Source organism: Zingiber officinale, chromosome 11B (genome assembly GCF_018446385.1).
Source record: "Zingiber officinale cultivar Zhangliang chromosome 11B, Zo_v1.1, whole genome shotgun sequence".
In the NCBI taxonomy this organism is placed as follows: Eukaryota; Viridiplantae; Streptophyta; class Magnoliopsida; order Zingiberales; family Zingiberaceae; genus Zingiber; species Zingiber officinale.
Window position 1 is genome coordinate 588,531 of NC_056007.1, and position 24,222 is coordinate 612,752.

Here is a 24,222-nt window from a genome sequence, read left to right on the forward strand (position 1 = left end):
TTAATTCTACACGGGATTGATTTTTCACTTGTTCAATAACATTCGGCTCATTAGAGGAGCCAGAGCCGGAACTACGAGTTCGTTTAAAAAATCTCTCCATATCCTACACAAATAAATAACTAAAAATAAATTATGCAATGGAAAAATATATGTTGAACTAAAACTTTAATAAACTACCACTTCCAAGTACCAATATAATAGAATAGTAATGGAAAACGAAACTACAAAGTACAAATGCAATTCTGTACATTTAAAAAAAAATCAAATAATAATGGAAAACTACCGCACTGTAAAAAAAATGCAATTCTATTGCAATGCCATTCAATGGTAAAATGGTATATTAGTATTCTGTACTGCTGTACATTTTCAAAAAAAAATCAAACTGTACAAAAAAATAAAACACAACAAATCTAAGTTCAAACCTTATGGAGAAATTACGTTGGAGCTTGGAGACTTAGAGATTCGGTTGCCGGTTGGAGAATGGAGACTACTGCCGCCGCTTGCCGCTTGGTTGTTCGCGAGCGAGACCGTTGGTCTGCGACTCCACCGAGGCTCAGAGGCACCGACTACCGCACTTGGAGACTTGGTTGGAGGATTGGAGCCTTAAACTCTACTCTAGAGCCTTGGAGGAGAGTTGGTGTGGGAGAGGAAGAGGTTAGGGATTTAGGGTTTCCGCCGCGACGCTGTCGTTCTACGAAGCAGCAGCGAAGAGGGCAAATCGGCAAAAACTTAAAGAAAATAAGAGGCAGAGGTCGTGTTTAATATTTTACTTTATTATTATTATTTCATTTATTTAATGTTGGGCCCACTTACTAAGTTATATACTATTTAATTAAAAATGCAAGAATATGGAAAAAAAAAAAGTCTCGTTCTTCTCTGCACCGCACCTGCACGCACCGCACACAGACGCACAGTGCCACAGGCGAGCAGCTGTTGGAGTGTATACTAAAAGCCTAGCTTTTGGTATAAACATTTATCTAGAAATAAGAATCACATTGGTCGAATGTCTACATTTATGATAAATGTAGTTGTTCAATTAATTTATATTGTAGATGACATGGTGTGTGGTGTCACACACAGAAGATCATGTTATCAGTAGCTTATAAATTATAAACAGTAGCTCACGACCATGATGGAAAGGAACAAACCATTGGAAGGTCGTAGTGTAATTAGGTATTAGTTTATCTTGACTATATAATTACACTAGTACACTCAGAGTGTATTGAGTAGGACCATTTGAGGTCGTTTCTTTTATACTGACTTTATAAAGAAACAAAGACCTCGGTTATTATGGAAGTGTGTGCTCTTAATCCTAATGTAATAACAAGCACATATATTTGATATTTATTTCTTTAATTTATCAATGGGTGAGATTTAGTTCGTTGAATCAATAAACCCGATAAGTTGGGAAATGGTATCACTTATAGTGTGTGTTGTTGATTATAGAAGGAAACCGTGTCCTAGAGATACTAGGTTGATAATGTCCTCAAGAGGAGCTCATAAAGATTGTCATGTTAAACCTCGCAGTGGACTTAGTCCGACATGATAATAAGGTTGAGTGGTACTACTCTTGGACTTAGATATTAATTAAATGAGTTGTCGGTAACTCACTTAATTAGTGGACATTTGATATCTTAAACACATGGAGACTAACACACTCATAATAAGAAGGAGCCCAAAATGTAATTTGGGATTGGTGCGGTAGTTCAATGATAATTCTCTAGTGGAATGAATTATCATTGATAAAATTAAGTTGTGCTGGGCGAACACGGGATGCTTAATTTTATCGGGAGACCAAAACCAATTCCTCCTCTCGGTCCCTATCGTAGCCTCTTATTTGTAGAAGTTTTATACCCACCTATACCCACCTTCTATACCCACTAATAAGCGTCCGGCCAAGCTAGCTTGGGAACCAAGCTAGGGCCGGCCTAGGTATATTATTGGGTGGCCGGCCCTAGCTTGAACCCAAGCTAGTGGGGCCGGCCAAATTAAATTAAAAAGGGATTTTAATTTTAGTTTTTATTATGTGGAAGAAATAATTTTTTAAAGAGAATTAAAATTAAAATATCTCTCTTGTAAAAGATCTACAAAAGATTAAAGAAAGAGATTAGATCTCTTTCCTTATTTGTAGATTGATGAGTTATTTTATTTTCTCTTTAAAAATTATCCACATGTTGATAAAATTAAAATTATAGAAATTTCCTTTATCAACCATGAAGAGATTTTTAAAGAGAAATTTTATTTTTAAAATTTCCGGAAACAAATTAGGAAGTTTTAATTTGTTGATTAAAACTTGTCTAAATTATTTCCTCTAGAAGTGGCCGGCCATTAGAGATTAAATTGGGAAATTTTATTTAATTTTTCTCAATTAAATCATGTCAAGGAAATTAAGGAAATTTTATTGTAATTAAATTTCCTAATTTGCCTAGGCCAAGGAATATAAAAGAAGGGGTGAGGGTGCCTTCACGAGACATAACATCTATTATTCCTCTCCCTCTTTTGTTCCTTGGTGTGGCCGGCCAACCTCTCCCTCTCTTCCTCTTGTGGTGGCCGAACCCTACCCTTCTATTGGAGCTCTTGTGGTGGCCGGATACTACTCGGAGAAGAAGAAGAAGAAGGAGAGAAAGCTAGCATCTCTTGGAGCTTGGTTAGTATTTTGTTTTTTTTTTTTGGTGAAGCTTCCTCTTTGTTGGCCGAACCTAGCTAGGAGGAGAAGAAGGTGATTGGTGGTTTCTCGTCTCGGAAGATCGTTGCCCACACAACGTCTGAGGTTAGAAGAGGAATACGGTAGAAGATCAAGAGGTTTTTCTATAAGGTATAACTAGTAAATTTTATTTCCGCATCATGCTAGTTATTTATGGAAATAATACCAAATACAAGAGGCTTACGTTCTAGAATTTCGAATATGTTTTTTCGAAGTTGTGTTCTTTTGTTTCTTTCTTTTCCTTGTGATTTGATTGTTCTCTTTGGTTAACCTAAAGTTATTTTAGGAAATTAAATATTAGCTTTCTATTAAAGGTTTTGTCTAGTCGGTGGTGGTTGCTCCCATATCCAAGAAGGCCATGTGCCTCGCCACGTCAGTACTGGGAACCTTTTATGGAAATTAATATTTAATGGAATTAATAACTTAAGGAGACTTGGGTCGAACGTGTTAAGTTCCGCAGGAGATCCAAGTCAAAACCTAAAAGAACAAATAGATTAAGTTTTGGATCAAACGTGTTAAGTTCCGCAGGCGATCCAAAATTTAATTTAAAAGAACACATGGTAGCTAGGAAAAAGTTCAGACCTTTGTACAAAATTTTTGTACAGTGGAACCTATAGGTTTTCCAAGTAGCAACCAAGCGCCACAGGCCCGCAAGCCACAGCGGCACCGCCGCACTGGTGCACGGCGCACCGCGGCACCGTGCCCACACCGGTATTGGCAGCAAGCGCCGTGGCCCGTGGGCGACGTCCAGGTGGGGGAGGCTGAAGCCTTCTCATCCTCTTGCATCTCTCGGAAATTTTCTTGCCGTCCAGCGATGTCCAGTGGACGGCAGCCACACGGGGGGTTGAAGGCAAGAGCATTTGAAGGAGAGTATAATTTGTGAGGAGCTAAGAACCCTTTGCAAAAGGGTTATGAAATTTCTAGCCCCTCATATATTGAGATTTAGATGAACCAAATAAGGGGTTAAGCTAATGACCTAAAACAAGCGATTATTGGGAGGTAACCCAAATTTTTCCTTGTCTTCATTTATGTTTTTAGTTTATTTTATTTATTCATAATAATCCAAATTCTCTACTTAATTTTTCTTGTCTATCTTCTTTTTGTAGGATTCAAAGTTATGAAGAAATGTGAATATTAGATGGAGGAGTATTTTATGCACATAAATATCTCAACCATTTGGAACTCATAACTTGGTAACTTTTCTTACTTTAAAACTTTCTCCATATTACATCTCCAGTCTTCACTGGAACAATGAAAGGTTTAAGTTTAGGTGGATGTGTTAGGTTGTAGTTTAGTTTTTGTTATATTTTATTTTTTTTGCATAATAAAATGTTTCTAGTTGCATCACACATCATATCATGATTGTTTGTCCTTAATGCAAAATACTAGCATGCTTGTTCTAAATTTCATGTGGTTTATTGTTGATTTATGATGATAGTATGTTTAGTGATCTATCTTTTTCTATTCATGATAGCATAAAGTAAATATTTTTAGAGTTTAAGTATTGACCTTGTTTTAAAATCTCCCCACACTTTGCCTAGTTTTGATGGTAAATAACTCTAAAAATAGTCATGATTCATAAAACTTAATTAGTATTAGTGCTTCCATGGTGATTTCTCAAACTACATTTTGGTTACTAGATGAGGCTCGAATCATGTCAACTCATTTGAAAAAATTAAAATATCTCTACATTTGCATTCATGTACATTTGTGTTCAAGTATTGCACCTTACAACCTCTTACGAAAAAAATGAATAAAGGATATATAAAAAATAGTTGCCATGAGTGAAAACTAGCGAGTTACCCCTTTGAAATTGAGTTAGGTTATTGGAGAAATAACTACTATGTTTTTCTTGATATCGAGCACACCTTTAAGATCTTATGTAGATTGAAAAGGATAAGCCAAGAATGTGGCAAGTAAATGTCTATCACTGGGAGCATAAGGAGCACAGTGATATGATGATTTGACTAGACTTAGGGTTTGAAACTTGATAAACTTAGGACACTATTGTACTGAGCACGGAGAACTATTTTCTTAGGTCATATTCAAACTATTTTTATATCTTGCTCACCAATAAAATTATTTGATAGGATTAGACTAATTCACTAGAAATTACTATGTACTATTTAATCACATAAGTTTAGCTGCAATTTTTGCTTGAGGACAAGTAAAGATATAAGTCTAGGGTGTGATGTGCATAGGTTATATAAGTTTTTAGGTATTCTTTAACACACATCTACTTATATTTCATGAATATAATCTATGTTAGTTACACCATATTTCATTGTTATGTCATACTTTCATTCTATTTTGTTAAGAGATCTGCTCTTTACATGTTTTTATTTGACAGGACACAAATTGAAGCAAAAATGGAGTGGAAAGGTACATTGAAGCAACTTGTCCTAGCACAATCATGTGCTCTGTCCCGAGGCAAAGCCAAGGCAGGTTGTGCCTAAAGACACTGCCGTATCTCCCACCAGCAGCCAACAAGGGGTGGTCGTGTGATACCACACGGCCATGCCCCTTCTAGGGTTGAACCAAGGGTTGGCCTTGCTAATTGGCACGACCGTGCCTCCCCATTCGAGGCCATTCACACCCTAGTCATGCCAAAAGGCACAGTCGTGACACGACCCATGCCTGGAGTTGTGCCTTGCCCTATAAAAGGGGATTTTCTCCCCCTTTTGACTAATTTTTGGTTTGGGGCTCTGTCCCCATTCCTTAGGGAAGGGTTCTCCCTTGGGGGAGCCATAGAGCTTCCATTTTCAATGATCCATCTGGTTCTAGAGCAAGGATTGCTAGTAAGAAGACTAGTGATGTATAAATAAGCATTCATCTCTTCTCTATCTTGTGTTTTGGTTTTTAGGATGCTTAATTTTTTATCTCTTATTTGTAAATCCTTTACAATAGAGTAAATCTCTAAATCTAGGATGTATGAAGTAGTTATGATGTAATGTTGATGTATGAACTATGTATTTAGACATTTTCTTGTGCTATGTTATGTTTATACCATGTTCTATATATGTTGTGCCTTGTATGTGTTTGACGAAATGTGTGTGAGGTCAATTCATGTAGATGTAAAGTTTTGTTCACTGTGTAGAAGACACTCTAGTTTATTTAATCAGGGACCCTGTGATAGAGGTTATCCCTTACTTTCTAAAGTATCACTGATGTCGGATAAGATAGTGATTATCTTACGGGCTGACAAGAAGAGGAAAATTGAGGAAAAGATAAGAAGAGGACCTCTAAGAAGGAAACTTTTTATTAAAACTAGAGATTTAATCCCTCAACATCTAAACATGACTCTTATATAAACAGCAACTTAAGGCTCAAATAAGGAAAAATATTACAATTAACATATCTTAATTCTAATATTGTAAAGAAAGAAAATATATTTTACCCAAAAATAAAAATAATTAAATTAATGATCTTAACTCAAATCAAGACGCGGATAAAAACAAATCCTCTCTAAAAAATATCAGAAATATGAAAATTATCCTAAATATCCAAAAAAAAAAAATGATCAAAAATAGTAAAAAGACCCTGAAAATGATTTAAATGTTAAAATTTGGAGCTGAAAATTTGATGGTTATGGTTTTATCTGTAACAAACATAGGTTTTCAAATTCTGTATGCGTGTCAATAGATAGAGCTTGATTCCGAGTCTCGAGTCAAAAGTTATGTTCGTTTGAAGTGTGAAGGCTCATATTGGACTTCAACACAGGTTGAGCCTACATCAATCACCCTTGAAATGGGAGCCAATTCCCTATAAGGAAAGCTAATTAGAGTTTAGAAGATTTTTCTCAAATTAATGTTAGGAAGTGATTTATAAAACCTAGCGATTATATGATCGAGGGTATTGTGATAGAGAGTATCCTTTTAACTGGATTTTTTAGATTACTTTTTTTACTTAATTGCATTAATTTACTATTAGGAAGTAAATCGGTTAACTCTAGAAATTGTATAGTCACGGGGAGGGGGCCTTAAGATATCCCTTTAACCAGACTTTTTAGAGTTGCTTCTTTACTTAATGGCGTTAGAACCTAGGTAAACTCTCTGGTGCGACATGTGTGGATTGTGTCAGACTTTAGTTAGAAGTCCTACAAGAATATAAGAATGAAGTTAGGTAGATGAACAATATATAGGGACACTAACAAGTATTATAATGAAATTGAAATCCTAACATTTTTCACCCCTAAAACCAACCTCTCCATTTCTCCAATAGCTACGTTAGGGATCTTCCCCAATAGCTACGTTAATTTTCACTCACAGTTATTTCCCCAATAGCTACGTTAGGGATCTTCCCTTGACCTGCTTACTGACAATTTTTTCCCTTCTTCCTAATGATATTCACAGGTGTTCCTCAACGCCCCTTGCTGGAGTCTTCTTCTAGGCAAATTCTCAATCAGTTCGCCTACAATACACAACTCACCGCATCTGGACAGCATCAGTTACCTTTAACAACAATAGCACATCTCAGATTGGTATACATACAACAAGTGGCATTTCAATTTACGTGCTTTTGATCCCAATATGATTACTTCTTTAACACATAATCATATCAACATTTTGGAACTATTAGGTTACGTTAACTCTGCCCCACTTCACAAAAGTGTGTATTCCCATTGCCAGGAAAAGGAAAGAGGTGGATGCCATTGTTATAGGTTTATTACTTAAGACATTTCTTGTTTTCTCTTGACATGTATACAAGGAAAATATTCTCCTAATCTTTCATTTTTTTCCCCCTCAAAAATAAGATTTCATTGGCCTATCAATGTTGCCTTTTAGACGTCATCACAATTGGCGTCTTAATCTCTCTCTATATAACTTTCTCTTCTACGACTCCCCTCCACTTAATGCACCTCCTTCTTCCTCAGCTCCCTCTCTCTTTTTCCATCTAACAGATCAGGACTGATAAAGAGGGAAGGAGAAGGAGAAGAAGAGCAAAACTATGGTGAAGTTTTCACGGGAGTTGGAAGCACAGTTGATCCCAGAATGGAAGGACAAGTTCGTAAACTACCGCCAGCTCAAGAAGCACGTCAAGAAGATCAAGCTCGCTCATCTCCGCTCCTCAGTTCCTTCTTCTGACGACCACCAGCACAACGCAGCCTCCGCCGCTGGCGGCGGCTGCAGCAACGACAGTTATGGATTCTCTCTCTTTGACCCCATTCGCTCCCTCTTCTCTATTCACGGCCGCCGGCGTGACGATCCCATTCCGGTAAACATTTCGTAGATCCAACGTCAATATCGTCCTGTTTCTTTCTAGCTCATTACAATTCCTCCTTTCGCGAGAAAAGGGGAGTAAATAGGCAAAAGGTGGAGGTTTTTGCGCTTAAAAAGCGGAGAGTTCGTACCGCCGTGACGCCATTGTTGAGCGTTGGTTATCTACATTCTCTTCTCACGCAAACAGCGTGTTTTTTTTGTTTATATCATTCTCATATATCTATGTGCATATCTATACGTTTTCCTTCTCTCCGCTTTACAGTAAAATTTCATAGGGTCTTTCTGTTCAGATGCGGATAGTCCGCATCTTTACAGACATGTCTATTTCACCGAGCCTCTTTCTGAGACAGTGCCCAGATCGTTACGTCTTTCGTGCGGAGCGAAACTTATCCGACAAAGAATTTCATTACCTTATGACCGTTATAGTTACGGCCACCGTTCACCGGGGCTTCGGTCGCCGGCTCTCTATCATCAGGTCACCAACTTCCTTGACCTTCCGGCGCTGGGCAGGAATTTCCATCTCAATTAGTTGGCAATAGCGGATGATCGTAGTGGAATTAGCAAAAAGTTGTTCAGTTAATTCTTTTCATCTGCTCTGTTTTTTCTTTTTCACTGTTTGGTCGTTTATCACTGTAGGCGGACGAGGAGAATCTATTCGAAATGATATTCGTCCAATCTAGAGAAGACGAGGTATGATACGTATCCATATCGCATTTTTTTTTTTGGCGTGTGAATTTAATTGAATTGAATTGAATTGAATTGAAGGTGAGGGAGTTCTTAGAGAAATTGGAAGTTGAATTGGAGAAGGTGAACAACTTCTACATCAACACGGAGAGAGAGTTCTGCGAGCGCGGAGAAATTCTGAGCAAGCAGCTCCAGATACTGCTGGACCTCAAACAGCTCTACCATGACCATCACCGTCTTCGCCGCCGCCAATGCCACAGCCCCACTTCCCCTCCCGCCTCCCTCTCCAACTCCACCTCCTTCTCCGGTGATGATCAGATGCACATCCGTGTAACTGATTAGATTAGTTAAGAGAAAATAATCGATTGATTGATTTGTGTATTCATCAGAAACAGAGACAGAGATAGGGAGCCCACTGGGGGACGTTGCGCCGGGAAGGGAAACAGGGGTAACAGAGGAGGCGATCATAGCGACGTTGGAGAGGAACGGGGTGAGCTTCCTGGGTCTTGGCGCGAAGGCAAAGATGAAGAAAACGGGGAGGCTGCGGGCGGCGGCGACGCTGCGGATCGACATCCCGGCGACTACGCCGGCTAGGTCGATATCGATGGTGTGGGAAGAGATGGTGAAGAGCAGCAGCTCCCGCAAGGAAGGAGGTGACTACGTGAATAAAAAGAAGCTGCAGCGGGCGGAGAAGATGATCAGAGAGGCCTTCGTACACCTCTACAAAGGCGTCGGCCACCTCAACACATACAGGTCACTGATTAATCCTCCAATCATTATGAACAATAAATCCCTCATTATTTTCGTTATCAAGACGTGTCGTGCAAAAAAAAACAAATATAGATACATAATTACGTGTTTATGTTGGCGTGCAGTTCTTTGAACATAGAAGCTTTCAGGAAGATTCTCAAGAAATTTGAAAAGGTAATTCATGGTTCTTAATTTTTTCAGTTTATTAATTTATCTTTTGATGTAAACTTTACGAGAATTTGGTCAACATGAAGTTCTTGATTTAATTAACATCCTTTACTTCACTAGATTTGTGGCATTTTGAATTTAAGTGATCCATGTATAAACATTATATATATAGCTTGTTGCATGTTGGACTTGAATTAATTATTTAATTTATTTAATTAAAGGTGTCAAATCAACGACATGAAGCGGGTTCGTTCTCGAGGAAGGTGAAAAGATCGCACTTCGTCAGCTCGGACAAGGTAAATATTAATTTATATAAGATTACTTAAACATTTTCTAAATTTAGATATGTTTAACTTATTATACACTGCGAAAGATCCCGCAGATAGGAACGGAAATTCCCATGGCTAATCGTAATTAGTGATAGTTTAGCGACTGAATTTTTTTATCCCCATTAGTTAGGTTGCTATCTTAAATTAGAGATGAAATTTATATTTAGTCATTAAATATAACAATAGAATATAATTTTCATTGTTATATTTAGCGATGTAAATTATATTCCGTCACTAATTTATCATGTAATTATCTTGAGTTTAGAGGGGGATAATTTATATTCCGTCACTAATGAATAACCGCAATATAAATTCTATTGCTAATCTTAAATAGTTTTTCTGGTTAACTACTAGTTTGAGATCTAGATTAGTGACGAAAAATTAAGATTTTCATCATTAATTATCGTAAGATAGTGACGGAATTATAAAGTTTCGTTGCTATTAGTGATGACTTTTTATAATTCCATCGCTAATAGCGACACAAAATTTCATCGCTATTTTTTACAAAAAAAAAAACTAGCAATGGAATTTTAAATTTTCATCATTAAATTTGGCAAAATTTTGCCAGAAATTCTTTGTTTTAACGTTTTCCCTATTTACATAATGTATAACAATTATAAATCATCAGAAATGATAGTTATTACAATACGACACGTTTACATTATAGAACTAAATAACACAATATTTACATAACTAAGCACCACAATATCCGATCCAAACATAATAAACAAGTTTAACAATACCGTGAACAATACAATCCAAACATAACAACAAAAACATGACAAACTATAATAAAATTCAATCCTATCCAATCCAAACATAAGAAACGTGTTTGTGCTTAAATGATATTCACATATCTCTATAATGACATGATATTATCTACTTTGGACCTAGACCCTCATGGTTTTGCTCTTGGGCTATATCCAAAGGATCTCATTGCCAACGAAGATATCATACATCCTTTTAAACTCATGATCTTTTCTATATATTTCCAATGTAGAACTTTGATTCTATTCCAACAATCCTCCCCTCAAACGAAGGACTACAATTACTCTCATGGTTTGAGTCTCCCCACGAGCATCCGATCACTCTTAAACTATTTCGAGCCTTTCCCGTGAGCCTTTGGTTACTTTGACCTACTTCGAGCCTCCCCGTGAGCATCTTGGTCACCCTAACCTACTTTAGGTTTCCTTGTGAGTATCAGATCATCCTGACTTGTGTTGGACCTTTTCCACGAGCATCTGGTCACCTTGACCTACTTCGAGCCTCCCCACGAGTATCCGATCACCTTGACATTCTCTGGGCCTTCCTCACGAGCATCTGGTCGCCTTGACCTGTTCCAGGCATTCCCGCGAGTATCTGGTCATCCTGCATGCTTCAGGCTTTCCCCACAAGCATTCGGTTAACCTGACCTTCTCCGAGCCTTCCCTAGGAGTATCTGATCACCTTGACCTTCTTTAGGCCTTCCCCGCGAGCATCTAGTTATCCTGACTTTCTCTAGGCCTCCCCGAAAGCATCTTAATATGGTCACCCTGACCTGCTCCTGGCATTCTCTACGAGTATCTGGTCATCCTAACATTCTCCAAGCCTTCCCTATGAGCATTCTAGTCACTCTAACCTTCTCCGGGCCTTCCCCATGAATATCTGGGCACCCTGACCTTCTCCGGGCCTTCCCATGAGAATTCGATCACCTTGACCTGCTCCAAACCTTTACCACGAGCATCCGGTCACCTCTAACCTGCTCTTGGCCCATCCTCAAATTCGTTCAAGGCCGCCCCACATGACATCTGGTCTGAACCATGAATCTAATATCATTTGTTGTGACTAAAGGATATTCATATATCTCCACAATGACATGATATTATCAACTTTGAGCCTAGTTCCTTATGGATTTGCTCTTGGGTTCCCCAAAAGGCCTCATTATCAATAGAGATATCATACATCTTTTTAAACTTATGGTTTTTTTCATATCTTTCTAATGTGAAACTTTGATTCAATTTTGATTGTATCCCAACAATTCTCTCCTCAAACAAAGGATCATAATTACTCTCATAGTTTGGGTCTCCCCGCGAGCATCTAGTCACTCTTGACCTGCTCCGGGCCTTTCTCACGAGCATTTGGTCATCCAGATCTATTCTAGACCTCCTCATGAGCATCCTGGTCATCCTAACGTACTTCAGGCCTCCTCGCAAGTTTTGGGTTACCCTGACCTGCTCCGGGCCTTCCCATGAGCATCCGGTCACCTTGACCTGTTTCGGATCTTCTTGCGAGTATCTGGTTACCCTAACCTTCTCCAGGCCTTCCCCGCAAGTATCCGATCACTTTGACCTATTCCGAGCCTTCCTGTGAGTATCCGGTCACCTTGACCTGCTCCGGGCCTTCTCCGCGAGTATCCAATCATGTTGACCTGCTCTAAGCCTTCTCCACAAGCACCCGATCATCTCTGACCTTCTCTGGGCCTGAGCCCTTATGGCTTTGCTTTTGGGTTCTATCCAAAAGGCCTAATGTCAAATGGTGATATTATACATCCTTTTGAATCTATGATTTTTTCCATATCTTTTTAATGTGGGATTTTGATTGTATCACAATAATCCTCCCCACAATGAAGGACCATAATTACTCTCATGGTTCGGGTCTCACCAGGAGCATCCTGTCACTCTTGACCTACTCCAGACCTTCCCCACGAATATCCGGTCACCCCGACCTACTCTAGGCTGAGTAAGAGAAGAGGAGAGTTTGGAAGAAAAAATGGGGAAAAACAGTCAGGAAAACCTAAAATCATGAATTTTACGACAGAATTTAAATTTCATCACAAAATGGGGATGAAATTTAGGGTTTATGGTTTCCCATCACCTCAATAGCCATAGTTTTGTTGGTGTTTTTTTTGTAGTGTTAGTAAGGCATGCATTGAATTAATCCTTTACATCTTCATCATCTCTTTAACATTGCTTTAATTGGTTGTTTCTTTGGTTACTCAAACACCGTGTCACCAATATTGAAGCTAATTAACTTCTAAAAATAATGGATGACTGAGGAAAAATATTTGATTAGGGTTCTTTAATTAATGAAAATGAAAGTAGTTGATAGATAAATGATGAAGAGTATACCATAATTGTTAGAAATTTATGACAATAAATAAAAAGTGAAGTATTAAAATAAATAAAAAATTATGAATACACACATATTTACGTGAAAAACCCTTGATAGGGAAAAAATACGGGAATAGAGCAAGAAAATATTTCACTATCGAACAATTTTTGTGCAACTTTCAAAGAAAGGGAAAAACAACAGCTAAAGAAGGTAATATCGGTGTACCCTAAAATTACACTTTATAAGTAAAGTGTAAATATGGATTGAGAAATTGGATCAGTTTAATGGGTTGTGATCCTGTCCAAATCCTTACCGCCGCATCAGGTTGTTAATCCAAAATGTTGCACCATGAAACTTCTAGGCGAATCAAAAGTAGAATTTGGATCACCAAACTCTAACAATCTCCACCATGAAACGAATTCTAATCTTCAATAAGAGAACACAAACTCTTCACCTCTTCCACAGAAAGTCCCTTATGGGAAAAACTCAACAATGAAGACCAACTAAGTTGAAGCAATTCTTAAACTTGGCAAAAGGGAGTGACTTGGTCATCATATTAGTGGGATTATCATGCGTATTAACTTTGCTCTCAACAATATCACCATGAACAGTCACATCACACACAAAATGATATCGCACATCAATGTGTTTCATCCTCATGAAACATCTAATCCTTTATGAGAAAAATAGCACTCTGACTATCACAAAAAATTATAGTAGTTTGTAAGTCTTCACTAAGTTCACCATGTTGGCCCTTCAATCAAATTGCTTCTTTACAAGCTTCCATAATGGCCATGTATTCAGCCTCTATAGTTGACAATGCAACAATCACTGACAACATAGCCTTTCAGCTAATAGAACAACCACTAATACTGAAAATATAACCAGTGAGAGATCTTCTCTTATCAAGATCTCTAGTAAAATCAGAATCCACATAAGCGACAACCCCATCTCTAGTTGTCCCAAATTGTAAGCAAACATCAATAGAATCACGTAAGTATCTAAAAATCCACTAAACTGTTTTCCAGTGTTCCTTACTAGGGTTCACCATATATCTACTGACAACACTCACTGCATATACTAAATCAGGGTGTGTACAAACCATGACATACATAAGGGAACCAATCGCATTAGAATATATATTCAACATCGACATCTAACTATGGTGATAAGATAGATGAAAATCTAAAATGAGCAACTAACAAAGTACTTACAAGCTTAGCATTTTACATATTAAATCTGTTGTGGAATTTCTCAATGTATCCTTTTTGACTTAGGTACAATTTACCTGTTGATCGATCTCTCACAATCTCCATTCCAAATATCTTCTTTGCTACACTTAAATCTTTGATCTCAACTTCTTTGCTCAGCTGAACTTTTACCTTTTTGACATCTCTCTGATCTTTGGTTGCAATCAATATATCATCAACGTATAAGAGTAGATAAACAAATGATCCATTGCCACTCACTCTGAAATATACACAATTATCATAACTTCTTCTCTTGAAGTCATGAGTGGTCATAAATGCATCAAATCTCTTATACCATTACCTTGATGACTACTTCAAATTATAAAGTGATTTTTTTTCAACTGGCAAACGTAGTCCTCCTTTCCTAAGACTACAAAACCTTCTGGTTGTTGCATATAAATATCTTCTTCAAGTTCTCCATGTAGGAACACGGTCTTCACATCTAACTACTCAAGCTCAAGATCGTGCAATGCCACGATACCAAGTAAAGCATGAATGGAAGTATGTTTCACAACTGGAGAGAATGCATCAATAAAATCAACACCAGGAGTTTGATTGTAGCCTTTTGCAACAAGCCTTGTCTTGTTCCTTGCTTCTTCAACTCCCGGTGTACCCTCTTTTCTGTTATACACTGATTTGCACTGAACAACCTTCTTACCCTTAGCCAGTTTCACTAGGTTCCATGTGCCATTCATGTGAAGCGATTCCATCTCCACCTACATCTCTATCATCCATTTACCAGAGTCGTCGCAACTAACCACCTCTGAGAGTGGTGCAAGTTCCTCATTAGAATCAGTCTCTTCAACTACATTTAGGGCATAAGCAACTAAATCAGCCTCAACATATCTCTGAGGAGGCATAATATCTCTACGATGCCTATCTTTCGTAATAGAATAATGTGGAGATGCTTGTGAGGAGCTACTAGCATCCACTAAATTTGAGTTAGACTACATAGTAGACTCTGGTGTAGATCCAATTTGATGCTCCACCTATGTGTTTGAATTTTGTTTATCTTTTTCATAAATATGTTGGGAAGAAAGATCATTAAGCATGCTAGTCTCATCAAAAACATCATCTCAACTGATGACGACTTTACTTGTCTCTATGGATACGAAAACTTGTATCCCTTCACACTAGACTTAAAATCTATAAAAATACACTTCATAGACCGGAGCTCCAACTTTCCATTATCAACATGAGCATAAGCAGGACATCCAAAAATTATCAAATCAGAATGTGGAGTTCTCTTGTCAATAGTAGTTGACAGAGAGTGATTGATGAGATAACAAGCGTACGTAAAAGTTTCAGCCGAAAAATACTTTGGTAAACTAGCATTGAGGAGTATACATCGAACCTTCTCCATCAAAATCCTCTTCATCCTCTCAGCCACAATATTTTGTTGAGAGTTACGCTGAACTGTGTTATGCCTCACAATTCCTTCCGTTCTACATAAGGCATTGAACTCATTAGCATAGTTTGTAGAATCGTGATCCTACGTAGAATCGATTTAGGGTCAGGATCGGATCGGTCAGGATCGGATCGTAGAATCGTACGATCCTACCAAAAACCCTTAAAATCTTATCATACATGATTAATAATTAGAAAAAATATCTAAAAAACTCATTCACATATAAATAAATAACTAATTGTATATATATATATATATATATGCAATCATTTACACTCAACACCTCAAATTACATTACTACATGTACAAATTTAAATTAACTTGTAATTCAGCTATCATTCTCTTATAGTAATAATATTTATATTTTCATATCATAAAATGAAAAAAATATAAAATTTCTATTAATACAATAATAATAACACATTCAATGTCACAAATATTTCCTTGGTTTATAAGATAATTCAATTTACAGGCCAACAAAGCACCTAACGTATATAATAGAAACTATTGAATCCTTTGATTCAAATATGAACACCGGAAATAATCTTCTAAAGACTGGTTGATGCCACACAATATTAGATAATAGGCATCCAAAAACTCATTATTTTGGAGAAAAGAAATGACAGAATATTATTGATAAAAAACTAACTCAAAAATAGTTAAACATATGTTTAAATAATTTAAAACCCTAATAAGATGAAATAATAATAATAATAATAATAAAGATAAAATCTTCTAGATATCTGAAAAGGATTTAAATGATATTTTTTGGGTTTGAAATAGGGTGGTTAAGGATAAACTTTGAAATTTATTAAAGATCTCTGAACGAGCTTTGATTTGATATATTATAGGTCCCATGGTTCAATCCGAGTCAAAAGTTATGACCTCTCAAAGCTTCCACCGATCCTGCTCCGATTCTGCTCCGATCCTATCGATTCTGTTCCGATCCTACCGATCCTGCTGCGATCCTACTGCAAAACTCGATTCTGCACGATCCTGGATCAATTTTGAGTTTCCGGATCGTAGAATCGTACGATCCTACGATTCAGATCGCGATTTTGCAAACTATGCTCATTAGAACAAAACTCCAAACCATTATCTATTTGGAGACACTTTTGCCTTCCAGTCTACTTTTTTATCATAATTTTTCACTCCTTAAAAGTAGGAAACACATCACCCTTCTGCTTCAGAAAGAATGCTCACACCTTTCTAGAGAAATCATCAATAATAGTGAGCATATACAATGCACCTCCCTTCAAAGACACCCTCGACGGTCTCCAAAGATCATAGTGAATGTAGTCTAGTGTCCCCTTCATGATGTGGATGCCTATTGAGAACTTGACTCTTTTCTACTTGGCAAAAACATAATGCTAGCATAATTTCAATTTCGTAATGCTTTACCCACCAAGAAGTCTTCTCTTACTCAATTCAATCATGTTGTTCTCACTCATGCGACCCGAACGCATATGCCAAAGCCTCGTGATGTCATTATCAGATAACGAAGGACAGCAACAACATCGCCCATAACTATAGAACCCTGTAGAACATACAAACAGATAATTTTTATATATCCCTTCATCACCACAAGAGAACCTTTGCTGACCTTTACAAGTCCTCCTTCACCAATCTACTTGTACCCTTTTGAGTCAAGAGTACTTAGAGAAATCAGATTTCTCTTTATATCAGGGGCATGCCTCACATCACATAGTGTTTGAACAACTCCATCGAACATCTTAATTCTGACTATTCCAATACCTGCAATTCCACAAGATGCATTATTACCCATCAAAACATCACCTCTAGAATCAATTTCATATGTTGAAAATCAATCCCAATTGGGACACATATGAAACGTAATGTCAAAATCAAGAATCCACTCGTCGTTCTGTTTAGAATCATCATCAGATGCAACTAGAAGTTCCCCATCACTGTGATCTTCAACAACATCAGCTTCACCAAATTTCTCTGATTGTTTTCTCTTTTGATTTTCACCGGCCTTCTTGTTCTTATTCTGTAGCTTATAACACTCTACCATAATATGACCTTTTTTCTTGCAATATCGACATATCTTATCCTTATTACTCCTGAATTTCAATCTGCCTCTGTTATTGCCACTAGATTTTTTTCTAGCAGTCTCCCTCATGCAATAAGACCTCACATTTGTCCTCAAATCCACCGACGAGCTTATCCATCCTCTCCTTAGAGAATAAAGCATCATAAACCCCATCTAAAATTAGAGAGTCACAACTGTAGAAAATAGTATCTTTGAAAAAAGCATACGAGGTAGGCAACGAACACAACAATATCAAACCTAAACCCTCTTTGTCATACTTAACTTCCATGGATTTCAAATCATAGATAATTTTTTTAAAAATATTCAAATGATCTTCTAAAGATGTACCTTTGACCATACGATGAGAATACAAACGTTGCTTTAAATGCAGTTTGCTAGTTAGATTTTTCGTCATACACAACTACTCGAATCTCAACCACAACGCCACAGCGAATTTTTCTTTCAAACAATCCTAGAGAATTTGATTCAACAGATGTAGATGAATCTAAGATAAGACTTTTTGATTCTGGTGATGTTTTTCCTCAGTGTTCCATAAAGATGACATCTTTTCAAACCCTAAGAAAGCATCATCCAAATCCATCTGTGCTAGAACATCCCACATCTTAACTTGCCATAATGAAAATCTGGTGTTTCGATCCAACAACAGAATATCCTACTTCATGGTCGCCATAACTCCAAAAATAAATCAGACTCTGATACCAGTTTGTTAGAAATTTATGACAATAAACAAAAAATGAAGTAAAAAAAGAAATAAAAAAATTCTGAACACAAGTAGATTTACGTGGAAAACCTTTGACAAGGAAAAATCACAGGAAGAGAGCAAGATAATATTTCACTATCGAACAATTTTGGTATAACTTTCAAAGAAAGGGAAAAATAACGGCTAAAGAAGGTAATATCATTGTACTCTAAAAATATACTTTAGCAGGAAAGTGTAAATAGGATTAAGAAATCAGATCGGTTTAATGAGTTGTTGGGTCATTAAACTCTAACAATAACTATAAGTGCAGTGCAGAAATAAACTATATATTCAAAGAAAAAAATAGAAGGATTAGACTTGAATCCTTAATAGAATGAATGCCGACCACCTAAATTATTAAAAATTAAAATAATGAAGAGTACCTTAAGTATATTAGTTATGCGATATTTTCTTTATGCCTTTATATATTCAACATAAAAGAGAAATGTGGAAGTAGGAGGGAATATTCTTAAATTTCAAACAATTATTAGACACCTTTGATGAGCATCAACTATATATATAGCACAAGGTAGCAATGATATATGGAATTTGATAATTATTTAATATTAATATTAATGTAGGTGTTAAAGTTGGGAGACGAGGTAGAGTCCATTTTCACAAAGCACTTCGCCAGCAACGATAGGAAAAAAGCCATGAAATTCCTCAGACCTCAACAGCCCAAGGAGTCTCACATCATCACCTTCTTAGTTGGTAATAACATTTCATATATATATTAATTTATTAATTATACATTAATGAAAGATATTACGTGCAGGTTTATTCACCGGCAGTTTTGTGACACTATTCACCGTGTATGCTATCTTGGCTCATTTATGTGGCATCTTTTCTTCTGAATCTGATTACATGGAAACAGTTTACCCTATATTCAGGTACATCATCGATCCTTTTAATTATCAATGTAAATAATTAAGTTGATGATTAATTAAAATATATATTGTTTTATTGAATGTGTACAGTGTGTTTGCGTTAATTAGCCTGCACATATTCTTGTATGGATGCAACATATTGGCCTGGCGAGGGTGTAGAGTTAATCATAACTTCATCTTTGAGTTCTCACCCAACACCGCTCTCAAGTACCGTGATGCCTTCCTCATCAGCGCCTCCCTCATGACTGCTGTCGTCGCCGCCCTCGTCGCCCACCTCCTCCTCCGGTCTGCTGGTGTATACTCCCAACAGCACGTGGATACTATTCCAGGAGCCCTCTTACTGGTATATATATCTATAAATAAATAAATAAATAAATACTATGTGATTACTCAAATTCATTCACTTTATACACTATCAACTAATTAAACATGCATATGCTGTGCAGGTATTCACTGTGTTGCTCTTGTTGCCCTTCAATGTATTCTACCGCTCAACACGCTATTGCTTTCTCCGTGTGATTCGCAATATTATCTTCTCCCCTCTGTACAAAGTAATTATAGATTAATAACTACATTATGTAAATTGTATGCTAATTAGGAATTCTTAAAATTAAGTTACATTTCTATTAATTTTATTAATTGTAGGTGTTGATGGTTGACTTCTTCATGGCTGATCAGCTGACCAGTCAGGTACGTAATTAAGAGGTATACTAATTATGAAATTTAGGGGAAAGGGCTTAATTTAATTATGAATGCAGATTCCATTACTGAGACATATGGAACTGGCAACATGTTATTTCATGGTTTCTGGATTTAAAGGGCAGCCTTATGAGACTTGCACTCGCAGCCAGCAGTACAAGCTGATGGCCTACATCATCTCCTTCTTACCCTATTACTGGCGTGCGATGCAGGTATATATATAGACCTACTAAGCATAATTATTATTAATCAAACTTCTTATATTGTCTAATCCTGATGAGTTAATTGAAGTGTTTGAGGCGGTACATGGAGGAAGGATACGACATGAACCAACTAGCGAACGCAGGGAAGTATATATCGGCAATGGTGGCGGCAGCGGCACGGTTGAAGTATGCAGTGGAGGGGACGCCAATGTGGTTAGGCATCGTCATCCTCACCTCCACTGGTGCCACTCTTTACCAGCTGTTTTGGGACATGGTGAAGGACTGGGGGCTCCTTGACCTCGGATCCTCTAACCGCTTTCTGAGAGATGAGCTTATTCTCAAAAACAAATCCTATTATTATGTTTCCATGGTAATTTAATAATTGCTAAAGCTAAGATATCCACATATATATAATTTTTATTAATTGTAATTATATATAAATATTGCAGTGTTTGAACTTTGTGCTTCGACTTGCGTGGATTGAGAGTGTGATGCGATTGAGCTTAAACCAAGTCGAGCACAGACTGATTGATTTTTTGCTCGCTTCTTTGGAGATCATTCGACGAGGCCACTGGAATTTCTACAGGTACGTACAGATCATATATATTGTGAATGAATTTAATGATTATATGTATTTTGATAATATTGGCCAATGTGTGTATATATATACACCTACAGATTGGAGAATGAGCAACTGAATAATGCAGACAAGTTCAGGGCTGTGAAGTGTGTGCCATTGCCATTCTCTGAGATGGTCTCTGAAGGATGATTAGCAGTAAGTTAACTGGTTAGTGCAGTAGCTGTTGATGGGGTAGCGAAGAAGGCGATGGAGAAATAAATTAAAGGCAGAACATGGAAAGATGGATTTCAGACATCAATGAGAGAATTAACTAATGTAGAGGTAGCAGTACTGATTAAAGACCAGTTAACAGCTGATGCATCTGCATTAATTCCATATTGTATGAGGTGGATCAATAAAGAAAATCAATCTCATTAACTACGGTGAAGTGATCTCCTTTATTCAAGAGCAGCACTGGATGAAAGGGAGGGGAAATAGATCCGACTAATAATGTTTGCTTAATTAGTTTCCTGGCGGTTATGTAATAAATTACGACATCAAATGATGGCGGAGTTTTTGGATTTTCTTTTTAGAAAATAAAAGACAGAAGGAAGGGAAAGGGTTTATCATTTGGGCTGTGTTTGATTGAGTGCAATGTAATTGAGCTTGTAACATATAAATTTGTAATGTAAGGTAATGTAATGTAATCTTGATTACATTACTAGGTTTGGTAATGTAATCTATGTAATCTTTGATTACAAAGATGATTACATTCTTTTATTTTGTGTTCATATTATCATAAATTAAAATTACAAAATATCCTGCAACTTCTATTGACGGTCATTGCACCTGTTGAAGCTTGCGGCAACCGTCGGCTACCATCGCCGGCAACCGTCGGCCGCCGCCGCCGACAACCATTGCCGGCGGCGACGACCGGTGGCAACCATCGACCGCCGCAGTTGTTGACGGCGGTCGGCGGGCGACGACAGCGGCTAGCTGACAATCGGTTGACGAACTAGGGGTATATTCGGCATTCAAATTTTAGTTAAACGATGACCTCGTAATGTAATCGGATTACATAGTACTTACTTTGTAATCCATATTATAAAACTTCACCACCTTTTGTAATCGAGATTACATTACATTACGGGTGTGTTTGGTTGGGGGTTATCCTTGATAACCTTGGTTATCCATCTAAAGTTATCAACGAAAACCTTGTTTGACTAATCAATTATTCCCGAATAATGTTTCCTGTCCAACACGCTAGGGGTATGCAACCTGAAATCGAAAAACTGACATTTTTCTTGATTCTGGGGTTAATAAATTTTTTTTACCTAAATACGCTCGGATAAGAAAAAAATACGATAAAAAAAGGAAAACGTAAAGAAAAAAAATGAAAAATATAAAAAAAAAAATTTTAAAAAAAAAAGAAAAAAGAAAAAATACGTAAAAAAATTAAAAAGAAAAGAAAAAATGTAAAAAAATAAAAAAAAATTGTAAAATAAAAAAATATTAAAAAATAAAATAACTTAAAAAATTTAAAAAGATAAAAAATAATAAAAAATGTAAAAAATAATAAAAACGTAAAAAAATAAAAAAAATGTCAAAAAAAACATTAAAAAAATTTAAAAAGTCAAAAAATGGGAAAAAAAATAAAAATAAAAAAAATACATACAAAGAAAACATGAAAAAAGAAAAAGTAAAAAAAAACATAGAGTTTAAAATAATAATAATAATAATAATAATAATACATATAGTTGGTTTTGTAATTGAGAGTAATATAGTAAAATATTAAAATAGATTATGCATTAAAATCTTCAAACAAATAAATTTTTGTTGTATTATTTAGGTTGAACCAAATAATATTTGGTTATGTTTTATTCTCATAACCTTAGTTATATGATTACTTGATAATCACATAACCATGGTTATACATGATAACTTGAACCAAACATACCCTACAAGTTTAAAAGTAAACCAAACAAAATAATCAGTCTTGTAATGTAATCCTGATTACATTACAAGACACATTACACCTTACCAAATGCCACCTTAAGGTTAATTTTTTTTTTAAAAAAAATATCACCTAAATTTGATGGTATTTAGTGGGATGACTTGACGAAACTAATTAACTTGCCCATGATGAATCAGTCATGACTAGTTCCAAATCTGAATATTGGATGAGGGTTATGCTAGGTTGCTAGCTAACAATAAAATTATAGCAAATGTTCAATAAATTGATCTATTAAACTATTGTGCTAATGCTATATTATTTCCTAGAAGGAACGCGTTGTAGGGTCTGACTATAATGTCTCAGCAAGGACCGCTATATCTTCAGAACTCGGGTGTAGTGCTAAATATGCAAGAGTTTGCATTGTAAGTTTTGACTGTATATCGGCAAGGACCGATGCATCTCCATGAGAACTTGAGTGTAGTGTTAAATTGGCAAGAGTTCTCATCTTTGATGCTATGATTACAGTGTGAGACTTCCTCAGCAGGAACCTACCTTTCATGACCATGTTCACGACTACGATGACCATCCATTGGCTAAGGCTCTGATACCAACTGACATAGGCGAAGGAATCTCCGAGTGGGATGGTCAAATTAGAGGTTTACAGAGAAAGACTTAGGGAGATAATTCATAAACAAGATAATTCGTAAACAAAAAAGAGTCGTCTCTAGGTTTAAACAAAAATAAACTTTATTCAAATCAAAACTAAACTTAACATCAACATCAATATGTTTTTACAAGAGCTCTAACTCTTGTTTAAATAGCCTAAGAAATTTAAAAAAAAAAGTCTAACAAGAAAAAAAGTAAAAGTAAAAGTAAAAGAAAACTCATCCAAAAAATAAAGATAAAATCTAAACTTCCTTTTAGAAAATAAAATTAATCCTAAAAATTTAAAACAAATAAAAGAAAAATATAAAAGACTCAATCTAGAGTTTTGACAACCTGGTTAATCGATTCTGTCTCATCTTGCCTCCGAATATAGTGCAACAATGTCAAGAGGCCATGAACTAATCATCTTCCTTATAAGTAGGCTCTATCGTGTCCTTCTTCAAGATCCAAAAGAGAGGTTGGTAGTCTCATTTTCTTCTCATAATAGCTCGAAGGAGAACAAAGCTGTGTTGGATGCTATGAGAAGATTGTGTCCCTAGATGTTCTTGGATCATGTTCTAATCCTAACAATAATCTTCCCCTCAAACTAAGAATCACTATACTTCAATCGAGGTCACTCCTTTCCATTATGTTTGGGCATCCACCTTACATGAAATACTTAAAGTATCACTTGCCTCGAGACTTACCATGGATTTTATTGGGAGCCCCTATCCTTATTCTCATAGTCTAGACCTCCTCCACCTCCTATGTTAAGGTTCCCCACATGGTTCCATCTTGACAATGACTATGATAGCACTTGTTGGACCGATAGAATTCACATATCTCCATTGATATCATTG

The 24,222-nt window shown here is 36.5% G+C and overlaps 1 protein-coding gene across 2 annotated transcripts; it reads left to right on the top strand.

Moving 5' to 3' along the window:
- Positions 1–7,544: 7,544 nt before the first annotated feature.
- Positions 7,545–21,543, top strand: LOC122034677 (phosphate transporter PHO1-2-like). 2 transcript variants are annotated; one of them, XM_042594009.1, is made up of 16 exons: positions 7,779–7,918; positions 7,998–8,490; positions 8,560–8,613; positions 8,689–8,914; positions 8,997–9,360; positions 9,483–9,531; positions 9,747–9,821; positions 18,997–19,126; positions 19,191–19,305; positions 19,393–19,645; positions 19,749–19,853; positions 19,948–19,992; positions 20,061–20,213; positions 20,293–20,574; positions 20,654–20,790; positions 20,883–21,543. In XM_042594009.1, exons 3-16 carry the CDS (start codon positions 8,584–8,586, stop codon positions 20,971–20,973), a joined length of 2,055 nt encoding a protein of 684 aa, XP_042449943.1. In that variant the 5' UTR covers positions 7,779–7,918; positions 7,998–8,490; positions 8,560–8,583; the 3' UTR covers positions 20,974–21,543. The 2 variants fall into 2 exon arrangements, with proteins under 2 accessions (XP_042449942.1, XP_042449943.1); XM_042594008.1 differs by lacking the exon at positions 7,998–8,490 and having other exon boundaries at positions 7,545–7,918.
- Positions 21,544–24,222: the final 2,679 nt, after the last annotated feature.